General features: G+C 42.5%; 1 protein-coding gene across 2 annotated transcripts in view; it reads right to left on the reverse strand.

Moving 5' to 3' along the window:
• Positions 1–16,785, reverse strand: part of C9H8orf48 (chromosome 9 C8orf48 homolog) — a 41,531-nt gene extending 24,746 nt beyond the window's left edge. The window contains exons 1-4 of one of the 2 annotated variants that reach the window (XM_048864777.2): positions 16,250–16,784; positions 12,007–12,149; positions 5,008–5,279; positions 1,895–2,020 (exon numbers count right to left, since the gene is read on the reverse strand). In XM_048864777.2, coding sequence (XP_048720734.2) covers positions 1,895–2,020; positions 5,008–5,224 — 343 coding nt within the window. In that variant the 5' untranslated portion in view covers positions 5,225–5,279; positions 12,007–12,149; positions 16,250–16,784. Of the gene's footprint in view, positions 1–1,894; positions 2,021–5,007; positions 5,280–12,006; positions 12,150–16,249 lie in introns of both variants that reach the window. The other variant, XM_048864778.2, reaches the window with a different exon arrangement.
• Positions 16,786–17,053: the final 268 nt, after the last annotated feature.

Below are 17,053 nucleotides of genomic sequence, written 5' to 3' on the forward strand. Positions count from 1 at the left end.
GTTTAAAAAGGGTTGGGGACCCAGATACCATAGGACTTCACTTTGCAGAGATCCGATTGCTGGATCAGGGACTTAGGGATGACCCACAAAACTTCTGAGTTCGTTCACTCAAGAAAATCCATTTTTACTTCAATTGTTGTTGGCAAAGTCCTTGTTTCATCCTTTTTTTAAAATTCAAAAACAGTGCCTCTGACCAGTATTCCCTCTAATTTTTCCCACCCATGTGCGGAATGAATTCTGTTATGTACAGCAATATGGAGGTGATGTGCGACATATCACCGTCACATCAGTGCACATAACAAAATTCACGTGGTGGGGGTGGAGCCAAGGGGTTTGGAGTGTGGGAGGGGGCTCAGGGCTGGGGCAGAGGTTTGGGGTGCAGGGGTGTGAGGGCTCCGGCTGGGGGTGCAGGCTCTGGGGTGGGGCTGGGGATGAGGGGCTTGGGGTGCAGGAGGGTGCTCTGGGACTACAGAGGGGTGAAAGCACTCCCCCCAACCCTTTCTCCCAGCAGCAGCACCTGGTCTGGAGAGGAGAGGCGCCTCTCCCCAGCACTGCAGCTCCAGGTCTGGGGTTGCAGGATAGGTGCCCCTCCCCCAGGCTGCAGCATAGTTGGAGCCGGGGGGCCGCTCCGGCTGTGGCAGGTTGGGGGCTGGGCGAGGGGCACCCCTCCCTTGGCAGGTCCCCGGGCGGGACCTGAGCGCCTGCACAGTGCTTAATATTCTGCTGTGCAGCTGTGCAGCTTACAGGGAACTTAGGCTCTGACCTCCATAGAAAAATTTGAGAGGGACTTAAACACCTTTCCCTGAAGAGAGCACACTTGTAGGCATGCCAAACACATACAAATAGCATTCCTCTCTCTCTATTTATATAATACTACATTGTCTTGGTTAAAGCCGTTATGTTGTTCATTTTAAAGCAAGAACACTGCTGCCTCCTGTAGTGCAGGAGAGGAATAAAAACATCACAGATTAGGAGCAGCTAAAAGAAAAGGAGTACTTGTGGCACCTTAGAGACTAACCAATTTATTTGAGCATGAGCTTTCGTGAGCTACAGCTCACTTCATCAGATGTTTACCGTGGAAACTGCAGCAGACTTTATATACACACAGAGAATATGAAACAATACCTCCTCCCACCCCACTGTCCTGCTGGTAATAGCTTATCTAAAGTGATCAACAGGTGGGCCATTTCCAGCACAAATCCAGGTTTTCTCACCCTCCACCCCCCACACAAATTCACTCTCCTGCTGGTGCTAGCCCATCCAAAGTGACAACTCTTTACATAATCAAGTCGGGCTATTTCCTGCATAGATCAAGGTTTTCTCACATCCCCTCCACCCCCATACACACACAAACTCACTCTCCTGCTGGTAATAGCTCATCTAAACTGACCACTCTCCAAGTTTAAATCCAAGTTAAACCAGAACATCTGGGGGGGGGCTAATAACCATTAGCAGCTAATGACCATTGCAGGGGTGGGGGGAAATGTACATCTCATTAAACAAAATGTAACGGAAACAAATTTTTTGAAAAAAAATAAAAACAAAAAAATTCTAACCCGATCTATAGCTGCTGGTTAAAAAAAATGCATTAGAATTTTGAAGGTTTTTTTTTTTTTTAACTAAAATTGAAATTTTGTCAAATCTCAATTTAAAAAAGTCATGCAGCTCTAATGACTAATGTGCCTGGGGGGTCTCTGATATTACTATTTCACAGATAAATTTATACAAGATGCAGAAGGCAAAGAGGTGTCTCTAAAACATAAACTTACAGGAGGAATGAAAGAAAAAATGTGTTTTTTTTTCATTTATTGGACAGGACTTGAAAATATACATGCTAAAATATTAAAAATTCAGGTTTAAAAAGCAATGATTTTAATACAGATTTTGAACTCACCTGTATGTGTTTTGATGATAGATTTGCCTTGCTTAGTGTTATCTTCTTTATTTTTGAGACGGCTGATCCATTTTCCAGTCAACTCTTTTTCTATATTTGCAGACTCTGACAACTCAGACTGATCACCTATAAAAATAAGTTAGCTTAGAATAATGCATTGCTGAAAGAACAGAAGTGAGACAAAGTAAAACCAAATGGAGAAGTCAAAGAAATCTCTGCCTGGATGTTACTGAATTTCACTCTGTGAAATGGAACACTACCTAAATGTAAGAAAAGAAACTCAAAGCCACAGGAACATATGAAGGAAATCTGTGGATTTTCACCTTCAAAAATTACCTAATTTCTATTACAGACTATTAAGAACATCTTAAATTTTTCTTCTCTAAATACATCAGAAAAATCTGGTATAGGATATGCAAAGAGAAACTTTCAGAGACTGAAACTTAGGGCCAAATCTGCAGAATGCTGAGCAGCTTCTGCAGTGTACTGAGTTCCCTTAAATACTACTGTTTTCAATGGGACCTGATGGTGATTTCAGTAGAGTTACAACACTTGAGAATCTGACTCAGCAGGCCCTCCCTCCCCTACATGGAAAACATTGCAAACTAACCCTGCTTTAAAGTCTTGTCTACACTACAGACTTACACTGGAAAATCCACACCCCTATTCAATGCAGTTATACCGACCTAATCCCTGGTGTAGACAGCCCTATGTCGGAGGGAGAGCTTCTCCCATCAACACAGCTATCAGGGAGGTGGATTAACTGTGTCAATGGGAGAGCTCTCTCTCGTCAGTGCAGAGAGTCTTCATTAAAGCACTACAATGGCGCAGCTGTGCCAATGCAGCATTTTAAGCGTAGACCTGCCCTAAAACATGTATACCGCACAGCTGAAAACTGTCAAATCTTGCATATTTTCCCCCCTCTTTAACAAGTATTCTTTAAAAGAAAAGGCTGTCTCACTTTTTATATGTATTCCTTTAACCAGTCAATTTCTGCCATATTTTACTTTTGTGTGCTGGATGATGATTCCTCTAGATATGCTGTTCTGGCTGTATAAAGAGTACTCTAAAAAAAACCTTCTGCAGAAAAAGGAATAGTTTATTAAAATGTATACACTATGAAAAAAGAGATCCAGAACCAAGTCACTAAATGTAACATATCAGACAATTCACTTAAATTCCACTGTATCTGGTCCCAAGGCTGGCTGAAAAAGGACGAGGAATGGTGTCAGGCTGGCAGCTGGCTGTAAAACTGCCAAATAAATCAATTAAATGAGTCCTTAATATGCCCCATATGAACTAGGGCATTTCCCAGATGGAAGGACTAGAAGAGCTGACCCTAAACATATGGAACTAAGGCTAGAAGAAGACGACACTTACATAATGTGGCATAAACAAGTCACCAAAGCAAACATTATCTCATTACGCAGATCTTTGACACATTGATCTATAAGGCTAAATTCTGCCCTTGGGTGCACGATATCCATTTAAGAGATGTGAATCCAAGGGCAATAATTGGCCTATAGTAAGGAGCTTTCATGCCTAAATAATTTTTATGCTGGATCCTTAACTGTAGCAGTGCAAATTACTTTTGTAAAGAGAAAGGTCAAACGTATTGTTGGGTCAGGGAGGGAAGGAAAGACACTAAGGGTACGTCTATACTGCAATAACAAACCCGTAGTCAAAAAAAAACCCAAGTCTCAGAGCCCAGATCAACTGACTCAAGTTTACAGGGCTAAAAATTGTAGTGTAGATGGTCGGGCTTGGGTTGGAGCCTGGGCTCTGAGACTCACCCTCTCTAGGGGTTTCAAAGCCCAGGCTCTAACCTCAGCCCCAGCTTGAACGTCTACACTTCAATTTTTAGCCTTGCAGCCTGCGTCCCCCAAGCCCAATCCAGCTGACCCAAGCCAGCCATGGCTGTGCCCTGGATCTTTTATTGCAGTGTAGACGTACCTTAAGGAGCACTAGGATAAAAGGCATATGTTAGCTAATGTTTTAAACTCACACACTTTAAAATTCTAGTTCAGACAGGGTTAACTATATTTTAACATTTGTTAGCCGGACAAGGTGAACCCAAAGTGGGAGGCTGGGTTATGACATAAATAACTACAAGTTAAAAAGCAACTTACTCTGTCTATATTAGTTTTTAAAAGATGTTAGTTAAACCACTTTAGCTAACACATTTTTAAAAAAAATTATTTATCTTAGAGTGGACAAACCCTTACACCAAGAGAATGTGACAGGTTTAAAAATAGCAGCTGATCAATGGCTTGAAGTCATCATTGTATCTCCAAGACTAAACAAAAGGGTAGAAAAGGAGACTGCAAGAGGATGGTGAACACTACCAAAATGTCAAAGAGGGAAGACACCCCTATTAGGTCAGTTGTTTTATCCCCCTCCCTCTGCTTCTTTTACCCTTACCTGCTGTAGGTTTGTTAATGTTACATATAGTTTTAGAGTGACAAGGTAGATGAGGTAATATATTTTATTGGACTAACTTCTCATGGTGGAAGAGAGAAGCTTTCGAGCTACACAGAGCTCTTCTCCAGATCAGACCTGAAGAAGAGTTCTGTAAAGTTCGAAAGCTTCTCTGCTCCACCACCAGAAATTGGTCCAATAAAATATATTATCTCAACCACCCTGTCTCTCTCATATCCTAGGACCAACATGGTTACAACAACAGTACATTTTCAGGTCTTCCTCCAGTCTACTTTTAAGTGTCCCTAGTGATGGAGCTTCCATAATTCTCTTGGGAAACTATTTTACAGTCTAGCTATTTTTCTGATACGGAAATTCAGTCAAGGTATCTTTAAGACTGATTTATCCTACCAATAACACTCCAGCACACAGAAAGATTGAATAAGGGCTTCCATACCTAAACAACCAATTTGGTACATTATACCTCCTCATATACACCTTGATTAAGTCTTGTTTCAGCAATATTTACAGATCTGGCTGAGGAAGCCAATGTTTTGAAGCTTCTGTTGCTGTGCACAGCAAGAAAATTGGATGTAATTTTAATATTTTAATTTTATTTTTCCTGATCTGAGCCCTTCTGTGTAATTTCAAAATTGAATGGAGGACTGACTCAAATGCACAGAAACCTTGCATACCTTCATCATCCTGGCTTGCTGACTGCCTTACGCTTTCAGATATATCTGACACAGCAGCAGGCCACTCCAACTCCACTGTGGAATAATAAGATTCAAACGGTTCACTCTCATATTGCCTGCAGGCTTCCTCCTCCTCCTCCTCCTCCTCACTGAAGGATTCAAATGTATCCTCAGAATAATCTGAAAGAGTAGTGCTGTAACTCTGGCCTGAGTCCATGTACTCCTCTTCAAAGCACTGAGTATTCAATCCGGATGGTCACCAAAGTGGAATACTAAAAATAATAATAAGAAGAAAAACCCATAACAGATTTGGTTACACATGGCTCTTAGAAAGATTCAACTGGACTACTGGTCTGTAAATCATCCGTGCAATTTACTCAGTCAAGTTACAAATAGTTGTTACAGCCTTCTCTGTGTGTGTGTGCGTGTGCACAAGGTATAGTTCAGTCTCAAAATATGAGTCTGAAATAGTTATTTCAGGAATTTGCAATATATCAAAATTTAAGTGATTTTATTTTAACATCATTGCAGATGTACATTACCCTTTAACCTACTACTGCAGATAAGTACAGCTCATTACTTTAGCCATAACTGTACAAAATGTGGCTTATCGCTGTAGTTGCTCACAAAAGATTAAACTATATACTTGAAGTCTATTGGTATCAAAACTACCATAAGAAAATGTCATTTAATTTCTAAAAATGTGCAGAACCAGACAATTTGTCAAATTAGCTAGATTTCTATTTTTAATACTTTTCACAGGCATCTGAATAGACTTAGGCCAAATTATGAATTCCTTACTTAGGCAAAATTCCCACTGAAATCAATAGACATTTTGCCTGAGTAGAAACAGACAACCACATTTTACCAACCTTACTCATAGAAGCACTATTCCTGGAGTAATGTATTACTCAATGTAAACAAGGTTGTAGCCCTAAGTAAGAAATTCAGGCTATCACCCTTTATGATGACTGCCTTCTCTAGCATAATTTACGATAGTTTAGCTTTCATAACAGGACTTTAAAAAGAAACCATGCAACCGTGGTATTAAGAATTAATGTTAAGAATTTACACTAAATTGTGGGTAATATTTTTTCATATGAATATGAAAAAGTGACCAAGAAATTGAAGTTATGTTGCTGTGTGAATTTTTCTCCCTCTCACTGGCCACTCAGAAATACAAAGCTTCCTTGGACTACTCAGCTTTATGTTTTGAAAATTAGAAAGAAAATATTAAAGACATCAACTGCTTGACACACTCAAACTAACTCTTGATACACTCAAATTAATGGGGATTTATTCCAGATCTGAAAAAAGAAAATGAACAAACAGAAAAACTAACCCAAAAACCCAAACTGCAGGAAGAAAACAATACTCACATACATAATTGGTCATTGATACATTTTAAAGTATCAAATGTGCTTACTTTATCCTCTTTCATTAGGATTATGTATTTACCATCATTTCCTCTATTCTAATCATGGAAACGCTCTGCTCAATTTAGGTACTGTTATAGCATAGCAAACAGGGAATTAGAAGCAGCCTGATCAGAGTATTTTTATGCCTACAAATGTCTCCACATGATAAAGTACTTACAGGTACTCTTCCTTCCCTAGTCTTTAATTTAGGTTGTTTAATAAAATATTAATCCCACATTTCTTGAGCAATAAAAATTGCCATCCATTCTAGATCCAATTTACATTTCTTGTTCATTCATGTAAAACAGATCAGTTCCAAACTTCAAATGGCCAAGTCAAATAAAAAAAAAAGGCAAACCTCTATTTAAATACAGCTCAAACTCTTATTGAAAAAAATATTATAATTTAACAAAACAATTGTTCCTTGGAGAGAAAGTCATTATTTTTCTTTATCTGAGGCTAAAGGTTCTGAGGACAGGTACTCCCATGTTAAAATGATTTATTCTGTGAACAAAGTCTTTATAATGATGGCAACATTTGAAAACTGATTCACAAAAAATAACTCCTGTAAAGGAAGAATGCTGGAATGAATGACTAAAGCCCTAATCCTGCAAATTTGCAGGTGCTTAAATGTTAAGCATGAGTAGTCTCACGGAGTACCCAAAATATAAACTGGAGCAAAGATTTTCATGAATAAGGAAATAGTGGGTAGGTCACTATCCTAGTGGAAGAGGATAAAATAAGCAAGATCAAGTTTTTAAAATGTATCCTTGACCAATTATGTATATAAGTGCTGTTTTCTTTTGACACTTTTTTTTTTTAAGTCACCAGGACTATTCAGGTGCTTAAATTTATGCACTAGCATTGGTATTTACAGGATCAGGGCCTACACTTAAACTCTACACTACATACAAACATTAAGTTGGTACAATAAGAGAGCAAAACACGGGTACACAACTAACACAGTGACACACAGCTAATTAGAATGCTTCAGTTTGCAGTACGTACATAAGGTGAAATCCTGGATCCATTAAAGCCAATAGGAGTTTTGCCACTGACTGCAACTGTGACAGGATTTCACGCATATTATTTAACTTTGCATTCAGACACACATGTAACTGCCATCTTTGACCTCAATGGAAATTTTCCCTGCATAAGGACTGCAGGATCAGACCCCACGTAATCAATAGCTCACTCTTTTTTCCCATTGACAATTATAACACTAAAGTGATCTTAGTAAACCCTGCTGAATACATACCCTCCCAATGCCATAAAGCAAAAGTCTGCAACATAGAGATTTAATTTCCAAATTATGTGTTGCATTCAATATTCTAAGTATACTCCTAAACTTCAGCTAACATTGAACAGAAGACCAGAATACAAAGGGCTTGATCTTGTTCTCACTGAAGCTAATGGCAAAACTCCCACTGAGTTCCATAGCAGAGGATCAGGGCAAAAAAAAAAAAGGATATATTATAGTTGGCTGAATGGTGTGACACATTAATCTCAACCTCGTCTAGATACAGGCATTTGTAATTTCTAAACAGAAATATATTTGTAAATCCATCTTATATGGGTCATGTTGCAAGCCTATGGGTACAAGATCAGAGACTTAATGCCTCTCTAAAAGTGTTACCTCTGTCAATGTTATCATGTACCTTGAACAGTTTATGTAAAAAAAAAACAAAAAAAAAAACTTATCGGAACGGTGTATTGATAACATCACCTATGGCATTTTGTTTGAGACAAGCTGGATAATAATCTTTGTGATGTAAATCCTCTAGGATTCTTTCATCTGTCCTCAATCCTAAGTATACAGTTACAACATACATAAGAAAGTACCTGACCTGATACCAAGTCACATCCAGGTATTAGCTAATATCATCAGCTTGCCAAAGTAAACATATACGAGTCTACCTCGACTCACAGACTTTAAGGTCAGAAGGGACCATTATGATCATCTAGTCTGACCTCCTGCACAACGCAGGCCACAGAATCTCACCCACCCACTCCTGTAATAAACCCCAACCCATGTCTAACTACTGAAGTCCTCAAATCATGGTTTAAAGACTTCAAGGTGTAGAGAATCCTCTAGCAAGTGACTCATGCCCCACACTCCAGAGGAAGGCGAAAAACCCCCAGGGCCTCTGCCAATCTGCCCTGGAGGAAAATTCCTTCCAGACCCCAAATAATGGTGATCAGCTAAACCAGGAATCGGCAACCTTTGGCATGCGGCCCGCCTAGGTAAGCCCCCTGGAGGGCCGGGACGGTTTGTTTACCTGCCACATCCACAGGTTCAGCTGATCACGGCTCCCACTGGCCGTGGTTCGCCGCTCCAGGCCAATGGGGGCTGCGGGAAGCCATGGCCAGCACATCCCTCAGCCTGCACTGCTTCCCGCAGCCCCCATTGGCCTGGAACAGCAAACCACGGCCACTGGGAGGCGCGATCAGCTGACCCTGTGGACACGGCAGGTAAACAAATTGGCCCAGCCCGCCAGGGGGCTTACCCGGTGGGTCATGTGCCAAAGGTTGCCGATCCCTGAGCTAAACCCTGAGCATGTGGGCAAGACTCACCAGCCAGACACCCAGGAAAGAATTTTCTGTAGTACCTAATTAAACAAACCCTACATATCACTAAGGGCCAAATTCTGCCACTTGGGAACACACTGACTTCAATGGCATTGCACTGGTTTATGGTATGTGTCCCTGAATGATGATCTGATCAATAATAGCTGCTGCTCCTGTTCCCCCATACTTCAGAACACAAATGTCCACCTCCTGCAGCCATGTCTGTCATTATTTCTACTGTCAAATCTGAATGAGCTAATAATGCAAAAATAGTTCTAAACCCATAGACAATAAATTCCTGAGATACTATCCCCAAACATTATTTTAGCAGTCAAAACAGTTCTTATATTAGCTCAATATGGGACTCTTGAAAGTTCATATGGCAAGAAACATCTTTCCCTAAACTCTAAATGTTGTTTTAATTTTGCTGAAATATTTTGTTTGCTTCCTTTTAAAATTAAAAATCAACAGAGAAGTAGTATGATCTAGGTGTGGGGATTTGTCGGACTTAACCATGGGTCTACAGGGCTTCGGGGGGCAGTTCTTCCACCTGCTAACAGGCAGACTCAGCAATGCTACTGTCAATGCACCATACATCCAGGGAAGTACCACCAATGGTAGAGATAACTGGCAGCTCCTCCTGTCACCTCTGATTGGCCCAGACCTACTATTTAGGCCTGGAGAGAATACCAAGAAACAGTCTGTGCATCAAGGCAAATCTCTGATCTGCTACTGAAATAGACCCCCTTGTTCCTACCTCCTCAGTCAGCTCTCTGATTCCTGGCTATTTGACTCTGGCTGGACACTGGGCTATGATTCCTGGCTATTGACTCCAACTGGACCCTTGGCTCTGGATCCTGGTTACTGATTCTGGCTTGACCCCTCAGGCTTGACAGCCTATGGCTCTAACCATTGGACATGATTTCCCATGCCGTGGCTCCTGACAGTAGGTCCCAATCCACAAACCCTGGATTTACATGCCTAAATTTGAGGTTTATGCACCTTAGTCCCACTTTTAAGCTCTACTGCAATCCACAAAACTCTTGCCAAACTTTGAAGGTGCCTAAATTCACTCAACACCTAAGTTTCTCTCTCTGGACATGCATGCTGCTGCATTGCTCTTGGTGTCTGGATGCCTATCTCCTGCCTAAGCCCCAGAGAAATCCACTAACTGGGGAAGTAAGGATTTGAAGAGGGGTTTCCTCTTAGGTGAATACTCTAACCACTGACTATATGGTATTCTGATGTGGGGACTCCCTCAATCTCTCCTATTGACACTGTTCCAATGTCTCTAAAGAAAGAGAGACTGGAGAAGGGGGATTAGGGACTGGACTTTGGTCTCCCATTTCCCATTTGGCTGCCCTCACTTCTAGGCTACAGAGTCAATCTCTCTCTGCTCCAGTGACTGTTCCACTGTAGATAAATACTTTAATAGTCATTAGACCAGAGAGAAAGAAAGTGAGAATGCCTCTGGGTACGGCTACACTGCAATAAAAAACTCAAGGCATCGCAGCCCAGAACTAGGGTCAATTGACTGGAGCTGCAGGCTAAAAATAGCAGTATAGACATTTGGGCTCAGATTGGAACTCAGGCTCTGAAACGCTACCCTCTCATGGGGTTTCAGAGCCAAGGCTCCAACCAGAGTCCTTTGTGCCCAAGTCAACTGACCCAGGCTCTGAGACACGGTGCCGCAGATATTTTTATTGCAGTGTAGACGTATCCTCTGTAGCCTGGTGAGCAGGAAGCCAAGGCACCTAACTCAAGCTTTGTGGATCACAGTGCTGTCCCTGGATTTGTGCTGGAAATGGCCCACCTTGATTATCATACACATTGTAAGGAGAGTGGTCACTTTAAATAAGCTATTACCAGCAGGAGAGTGGGTTTAGGGGGGGGGGGCGGGGTTTGAGAAAACCTGGATTTGTGCTGGAAATGGCCCAACTTGATTATCATACACATTGTAAGGAGAGTGATCACTTTAGATAAGCTATTACCAGCAGAAGAGCGGGGTGGGGGGAGGTATTTTTTCATGCTTTGTGTGTATAAAAAGATCTTCTACACTTTCCACAGCATGCATCCAATGAAGTGAGCCGTAGCTCACGAAAGCTTATGCTCAAATAAATTGGTTAGTCTCTAAGGTACCACAAGTACTCCTTTTCTTAGTGCTGTTCCTGTGAGTTTCTAGCTTTTAGGCACCAAGATGCTGAGTGCTACATTGCCTAAGTCCCATTGTGGGCCCTAGTGTCTAGAGTAGGACTCCTGGGTTCTATTTGCAGTTCTGTATGCTCGACTCACTGTGAGCTTGGTAAAAGCCAGAATTTCTAAGGCATCTAAGCACATAAAGATGCAGTGGGATTTTTAGAAGTGCCAAAGCAACGTAGGCACCAAACTAGTATTAATTTCCACTGATGTTAGATACTTAATCTTGTTAGGTGCTTTTGAAAATCCCACTTAGGCACTTAATTGGGTATTAAAGCACCTAAATACTTTTGAATGTATGGCCCTTATGGGCAGATTTTCAAAGATGCTCTATTTCAACTCCAACTAACTTTGACAGAAACTGCCAGTATTCAGCACCTCTGAAATTAAGCCCTAGGCTTTGGCCTGCCTATCTGTAAAATATCACATATGGAGGTTGTGAGGCTCAATTTAGGATGGTTTGTAATGAATTAAGCTTTAAGAGCTACTTATGGAAGTGCAAATTAGTGTTTCACAGCCTATTATCTACTGGATCTGTTAGTGGCTGCCATAATGATGAATAGGTTATGAAGGCAATAGGATAGGGTCTCAATGTCAGATTGTAAAAGGGTTTCTATTTTGCTTTTAGGCTGGTCCAACAATCAAAAGAACTTTCTGATCTAAACGTCTAATATTAATAAACATTAATGTAATTCTTCTGCTTGTTACCGCAGCATTAATGCAGGATTGAAACTGGTTATTGAGTTCAAGACCACGGGAGGATAACAATAAGAAATGCAAGCTGGAAGTCAATTAGTACTCTAACACACACACTTACCTAATATCTTGGTGTTAAGAGAAGCTTCAGCCACAGCGGGCATAGAAGGTAGAAGGGGAAGGAACTGGAGGAATACAGCATAATGATGGATTGGCTGAGCTGGAATCACTTCATAACATCAGATGTAACCAACATCACCTTGTCTTTACAATACAAAGTGGTAAGTTACTAAACAAGTTGAATTAAGTATTAGCAGCAACCTTTCACACAAGGCTGGAATATACTGGAAAGCCGAAATTACAGCTAAACAGACTTCAGACCAAAGTAAATGTGCTCCTACTACAGCAGGTCTTGTGTAGTATAATGAGGATGTAGCAGATATATACTCGCTTTTGCAAACAGCAGGCTCAATTCTCTATTAAGGGCTTTGGGAGGAAGGAATCATGGAGGGGATATGGTTTGAATTGCTCTGTAGTAACTCCCTTGGCCAGCTACAGAAGTGACAATAAAAGGTGTTGTAACATGAGGCCAAAGAATATGGGAAGGATTCTAGAGGAAACCCCGAGGAAAAGAGGTGCTCTCTTCTCAGGCAGTAATACACACTACAAATGGGCCAGCACATTCTCAAACTATTTAAAGCACTAGCAAGTAAAATCAGGGAAGAAACTGTTTGCTATGTAGATTAGTGTTTGAAATAAAGAAAAAGAAACATTCAAAGACCTGTCGTTCCTGAATTCCTGTGCAGGAAGAACTATTTTTTTAAAGCTCTATCACAAACTATGATACTATAATTAGTATATTTCTCATTTGGAAATGGATTTCACAAACCACATGTTCTGAACTAGAGCTATTCAGGAAATTTTTGATTTAGTGTTTTTAACTGAAAAATATTGATTTGTTGAAATCAAATTTTTCTTGCAGGAATGTACCAGCTTCAATGAAACACTCATCAGGAAAGGTTTTTCAGGTCCAGGATGGAATTTAACCCCAGAATAGCCAATTGTCTAGTGAATGGGGGTACTCACCCAGGGTGAGGAAGACCCTGATTCAAATCTCTGCTCTGTGTAATTTAGAGCAGGACTTGACCCAGGCAGAGCAGGGATTTGAACCAGGGTCTCCCACATACCAAATAAGTAGTTCCTTAACCAGTGAGCTATTAGCTAATGAGTGAAGGAGGGTTTCTTGTTCTTGTTTTTCACAAAAAGCTTCTAAAGATTTCAAGTTCATTCCTATGTAGAATAGGAAAACTGTTTACCACCCAGCACTACTCTGGACATCTCTTAGCAACACTGTTCTGTTGGCACCAGCACCGGGACCACTTGCAGTCTTAGCGGCAGCACGTTTCCAATGATGAACTACTGTCAGCAAATTAACTTGCACAGTCATAGACTAAGGCTATGTCTGCACTAGCACTTTTGGCGGTATCACTTATGTCGCCGACGGGTGTGAAAAAACACCCCTCTGAGCGACATAAGTTACACCATCAGTGTTGCCCACGCTGGGTTTTCTATCTCGGCGGGAGAAGCTCTCCTGCCAACATAGCCACTGCCACTCACTGGTGGTGTCTTAATTATGTCAACAGGAGAGCTCTCTCCCATCTGTACAGAGCAGCTACATGAGCAATTGCACAGCTGTGCCGATGTAAGCTCACTAGTGTAGACATGGCCTAAGTGTGTTCTGCTTGCAGGGTATGTAACTTGTTGGATGGAAGGGAACAAAATTTACATCACTCATTTCAGTCTACTTCCTAAGAATATAAGAATGGCCATACTAGGTCAGAACAATGGTCCATTTAGCGCAGTATCCTGTCTTCCAACAGTGATCAGAGCCAGCTGCTTCAGAGGCTAGGAACGGAACAGGGCTATTTATTGAGAGATCCACTCCCCGTCAGCTAGTCCCAGTTTCTGGAAGTCCAAGGCTTAGGGACACCCAGAACTTGGGGTTACATCCCTGACCATCTTGGCTAATAGCCACTGATGGACCTAATCTCCATGAATTTATCTAATTCTTTCTTGAACGTACTTTTGACCTTCATAACATTTCATGGCAACAAGTTGCACAGGTTGACTGTATATTGTGTGAAGTATTTCTGTATGTTTGTTTTAAACCTGCTGCCTATTAATTTCATTGGGTGACTGCTAGTTGCTATGTTATATGAAGGGGTAAATAACACTTCCTTATTCACATTCTTGACATGAATCATGATTTTATAGACCTATATCATATCCCCCCTTACTTTTCTCTAAGCTGAAAGGTCCGTCTTTTTAATCTCTCCTCCTATGGAAGCTGTTTCATACCTCTATCATTTTTGTTGGCCTTCTCTGTACTTTTTCTAATTCCAATATATCTTCTTTGAGATGGAGTGACCAGAATTGCACACAGTATTTAAGGTGTGGGTGTACCATGGATTTATATAATATTTTCTGTCTTATTATCTATCCCTTTCCTAGTGGTTCCTAGTATTGTTAGCTTTTTTTGACTGCGCTCTCTTTTCCCTTGGAATTCTAGTAGTGACATCTTCTTTCAAAACACTCCCTAATTTTATAGCAAAGGAAGGTTTTACAAAGATCACATTTTTGTTAATTAGGCTTATGTCACACATAGAAATAAGAGCTCATCACATAAGTTCACAAAGACATGGAAAACTGGCAACTCATTGTGCATTAAGATGTTCTTTAAAAAAACCAAAACACAATGCAGAGGTACCATGTGGTGAGTTATGGAGGCCATAGTTTTTCCTTGTGTGATATTGGTAACATTGCACCTAGGATATCGTGTACAATTCTAAACACCCCAATAGAAAAAAGACAGTGACAAAGAGCAGAGGAGGCTGCTTGTGATCAGGAGGACTTGGACGTGTCAGGATTTGGTAGTATGGCCGTCAGGAATGGGGATGCTTTCTACTGGTTAAGTTGGTGTTGTAAGTTACCATCAAAAATATACTGGATTTAGGGGGTGTTTGTCATTAAGTGTTGCAGAAATGTTTAGTACCCCTGGGCTGAATAAGGGCTGCAGAACTGTTTGGCAGTGCGGAGGTGGTTGAGAGGTAATTACATTAGGCATTGTAAGAAGGTTTGGCAGCTGAGAGAGGGGAAGAACAGAGTTGAGGGCATGTCACGTGGGGGTGTTTCCTAGACACTCCTGTAATCTGACAGACAATGATGTTTCAAATATTTTTTTTATCCTGTGTGTGCAGGGGAAAACAACCCATATATTTGCATGTAATAACAGCTACTAAATTGTCACTGAAAAATACATATTAGGGATCTATAATTCTGATTATTCAAATTCTAGCTGTAGTTCTTATTAGAAATAAAAAGGCAGCTATTAAAAAGGGAAGGAAAAGATGTGCCATTGGGAGAAAAGCAAATTGAAAATTTCAGTGCATAATATATACTTTCTCCAGGATCTCAGAGCAAACTATAAGGGGATCGTTTGCCCCATGACTGAAAAAGCAGCCAACTCTGGGGTGGGATAGGGCAATTCACAGCTAAATTATCCAACATTTTAGGACATGAAGTGATAAGCACTGTACTCCATTGAAAGTGAAGGGAAAATACAGGGAGGCAGAATGCAGTGACCCAAATTGGAAATTGATCAGGAATACATTGCTGTTACCATCCCAATTCTTCCTAAATGAGCTGAAGGATCTTTATATAGCATAAATATTCCTGAAAATTGGAGAAAAGCACAAAGAAAGCACTTTGCTTGTGGAAAATACAGTGAAGTACAGCAAGGCCGAGGACAGGAATTCTCAAGCTCAGGATAAACTTCAGAGCCTCCTCTGTCCATGTAACCAAGCAGCCTACATCCAGTTGCTTCAGAGTGCAGGAGTAAGGAAGAAATAATGAATGTGGCCTGCTGCTCTCATCCACTGCGGGACTTAGACCAGCAGTGTGTACTCAAGCTTTGCATTAATCCTCTTGTGCACATCCCAACCCGCTCACACCCCCTTCCATAGCAGCACTTCTAGAAGGACACAGTGAAGGACAATACCGCAGGGAACTGCCAAGTGCTAACCCAACTTCCTGCAAACTGGAGTGTTGCCTTGCCCACTTCCCATTTGAGTTCTAAGCCAGGCTTGATCCCACCGGGCATGAGAGATGTAAAAGGCCAGCACGTACTGCGGCAAAGATGCATCCAATGTTATTGCAAAGGCTCCTGCACGAAAATCCCCCCTCCACTAGCAGAGGAAGCCCCCAGAACCCGGGGAGGGGAGGGGCTTTGGGTCCCCCCCCCCGCCCCCGCACGGGAAGAGCCGGTCTGGGGGACGAGACTCCGAACTGGGAAGCCCCGGCCTCACCTCCTCCTGCAGGCCGCTCCCGTTGCCCCGGCAGCGAGGCCCGGCCGCTCTCCCCGCCCCGGGGGCGGCGGCGGCGGCGCCTCCCCACAGCCCGCACTTGGGTTCCGAGCGCGGCCGCTGCCCGCGGTTCTCCAGCCGCCCGACTGGCTCCGCTCCCGCTGCTGCTGCTGCTGCTGCGGCAAGGGGGCCCCCCGGACGCCGAGCCGGCCGGCGACGCACGGAGAAAGCGCCTGGGGCGGCCTGGCGGGGCGCGGGCCCCGGCTGCCTCAGCGGATGGAGCTCGGCCTCCGTCTGCCCCCGCTGGCTCCGGGGCCGTGTCCGCACAGGCCTGACAGCGCCGGGCTCCCTGGAGTTGGCTGACCGTGAAAACCCGCCCTTGGTTTGCACGTAGCTTTAGTCAAGACAAAGCAGAGGAGTGCGGGCCAGGAGGTTGGGGTGGGACAAAATACACCCCCAGATGCTGGATTTCTGGGGGGGCCCTGGCCTTCTGCCCCCCAGCATGTCGTTGGCGTGTTTCGTCCCGATGGACGCTTCACGCTGCGTTTGGCTTGCGCGGTTGGGGTCACGTTTAGATTGAGATCCTCAAAGTAGGGACCTCGCCTTCGCCCATGTTTGTCTCGCCTTGGGCACCTTTTAGCGCCCTGGGGCCCTGATCCTGAAGGAAGCTTCTGGGCATGGCTGTAATACAAAAGAGTAATGTACAAAAGACAGGTTAGCCACTGTAGATGAGGATACGCAGTGTGGCTAATGACTGCATAATTGGAGAGAGACAGTAAAGAGCAAGATGGAGATGGATGGGAAATG

The sequence above is a fragment of the Caretta caretta genome, chromosome 9 (assembly GCF_965140235.1).
Source record: "Caretta caretta isolate rCarCar2 chromosome 9, rCarCar1.hap1, whole genome shotgun sequence".
In the NCBI taxonomy this organism is placed as follows: Eukaryota; Metazoa; Chordata; order Testudines; family Cheloniidae; genus Caretta; species Caretta caretta.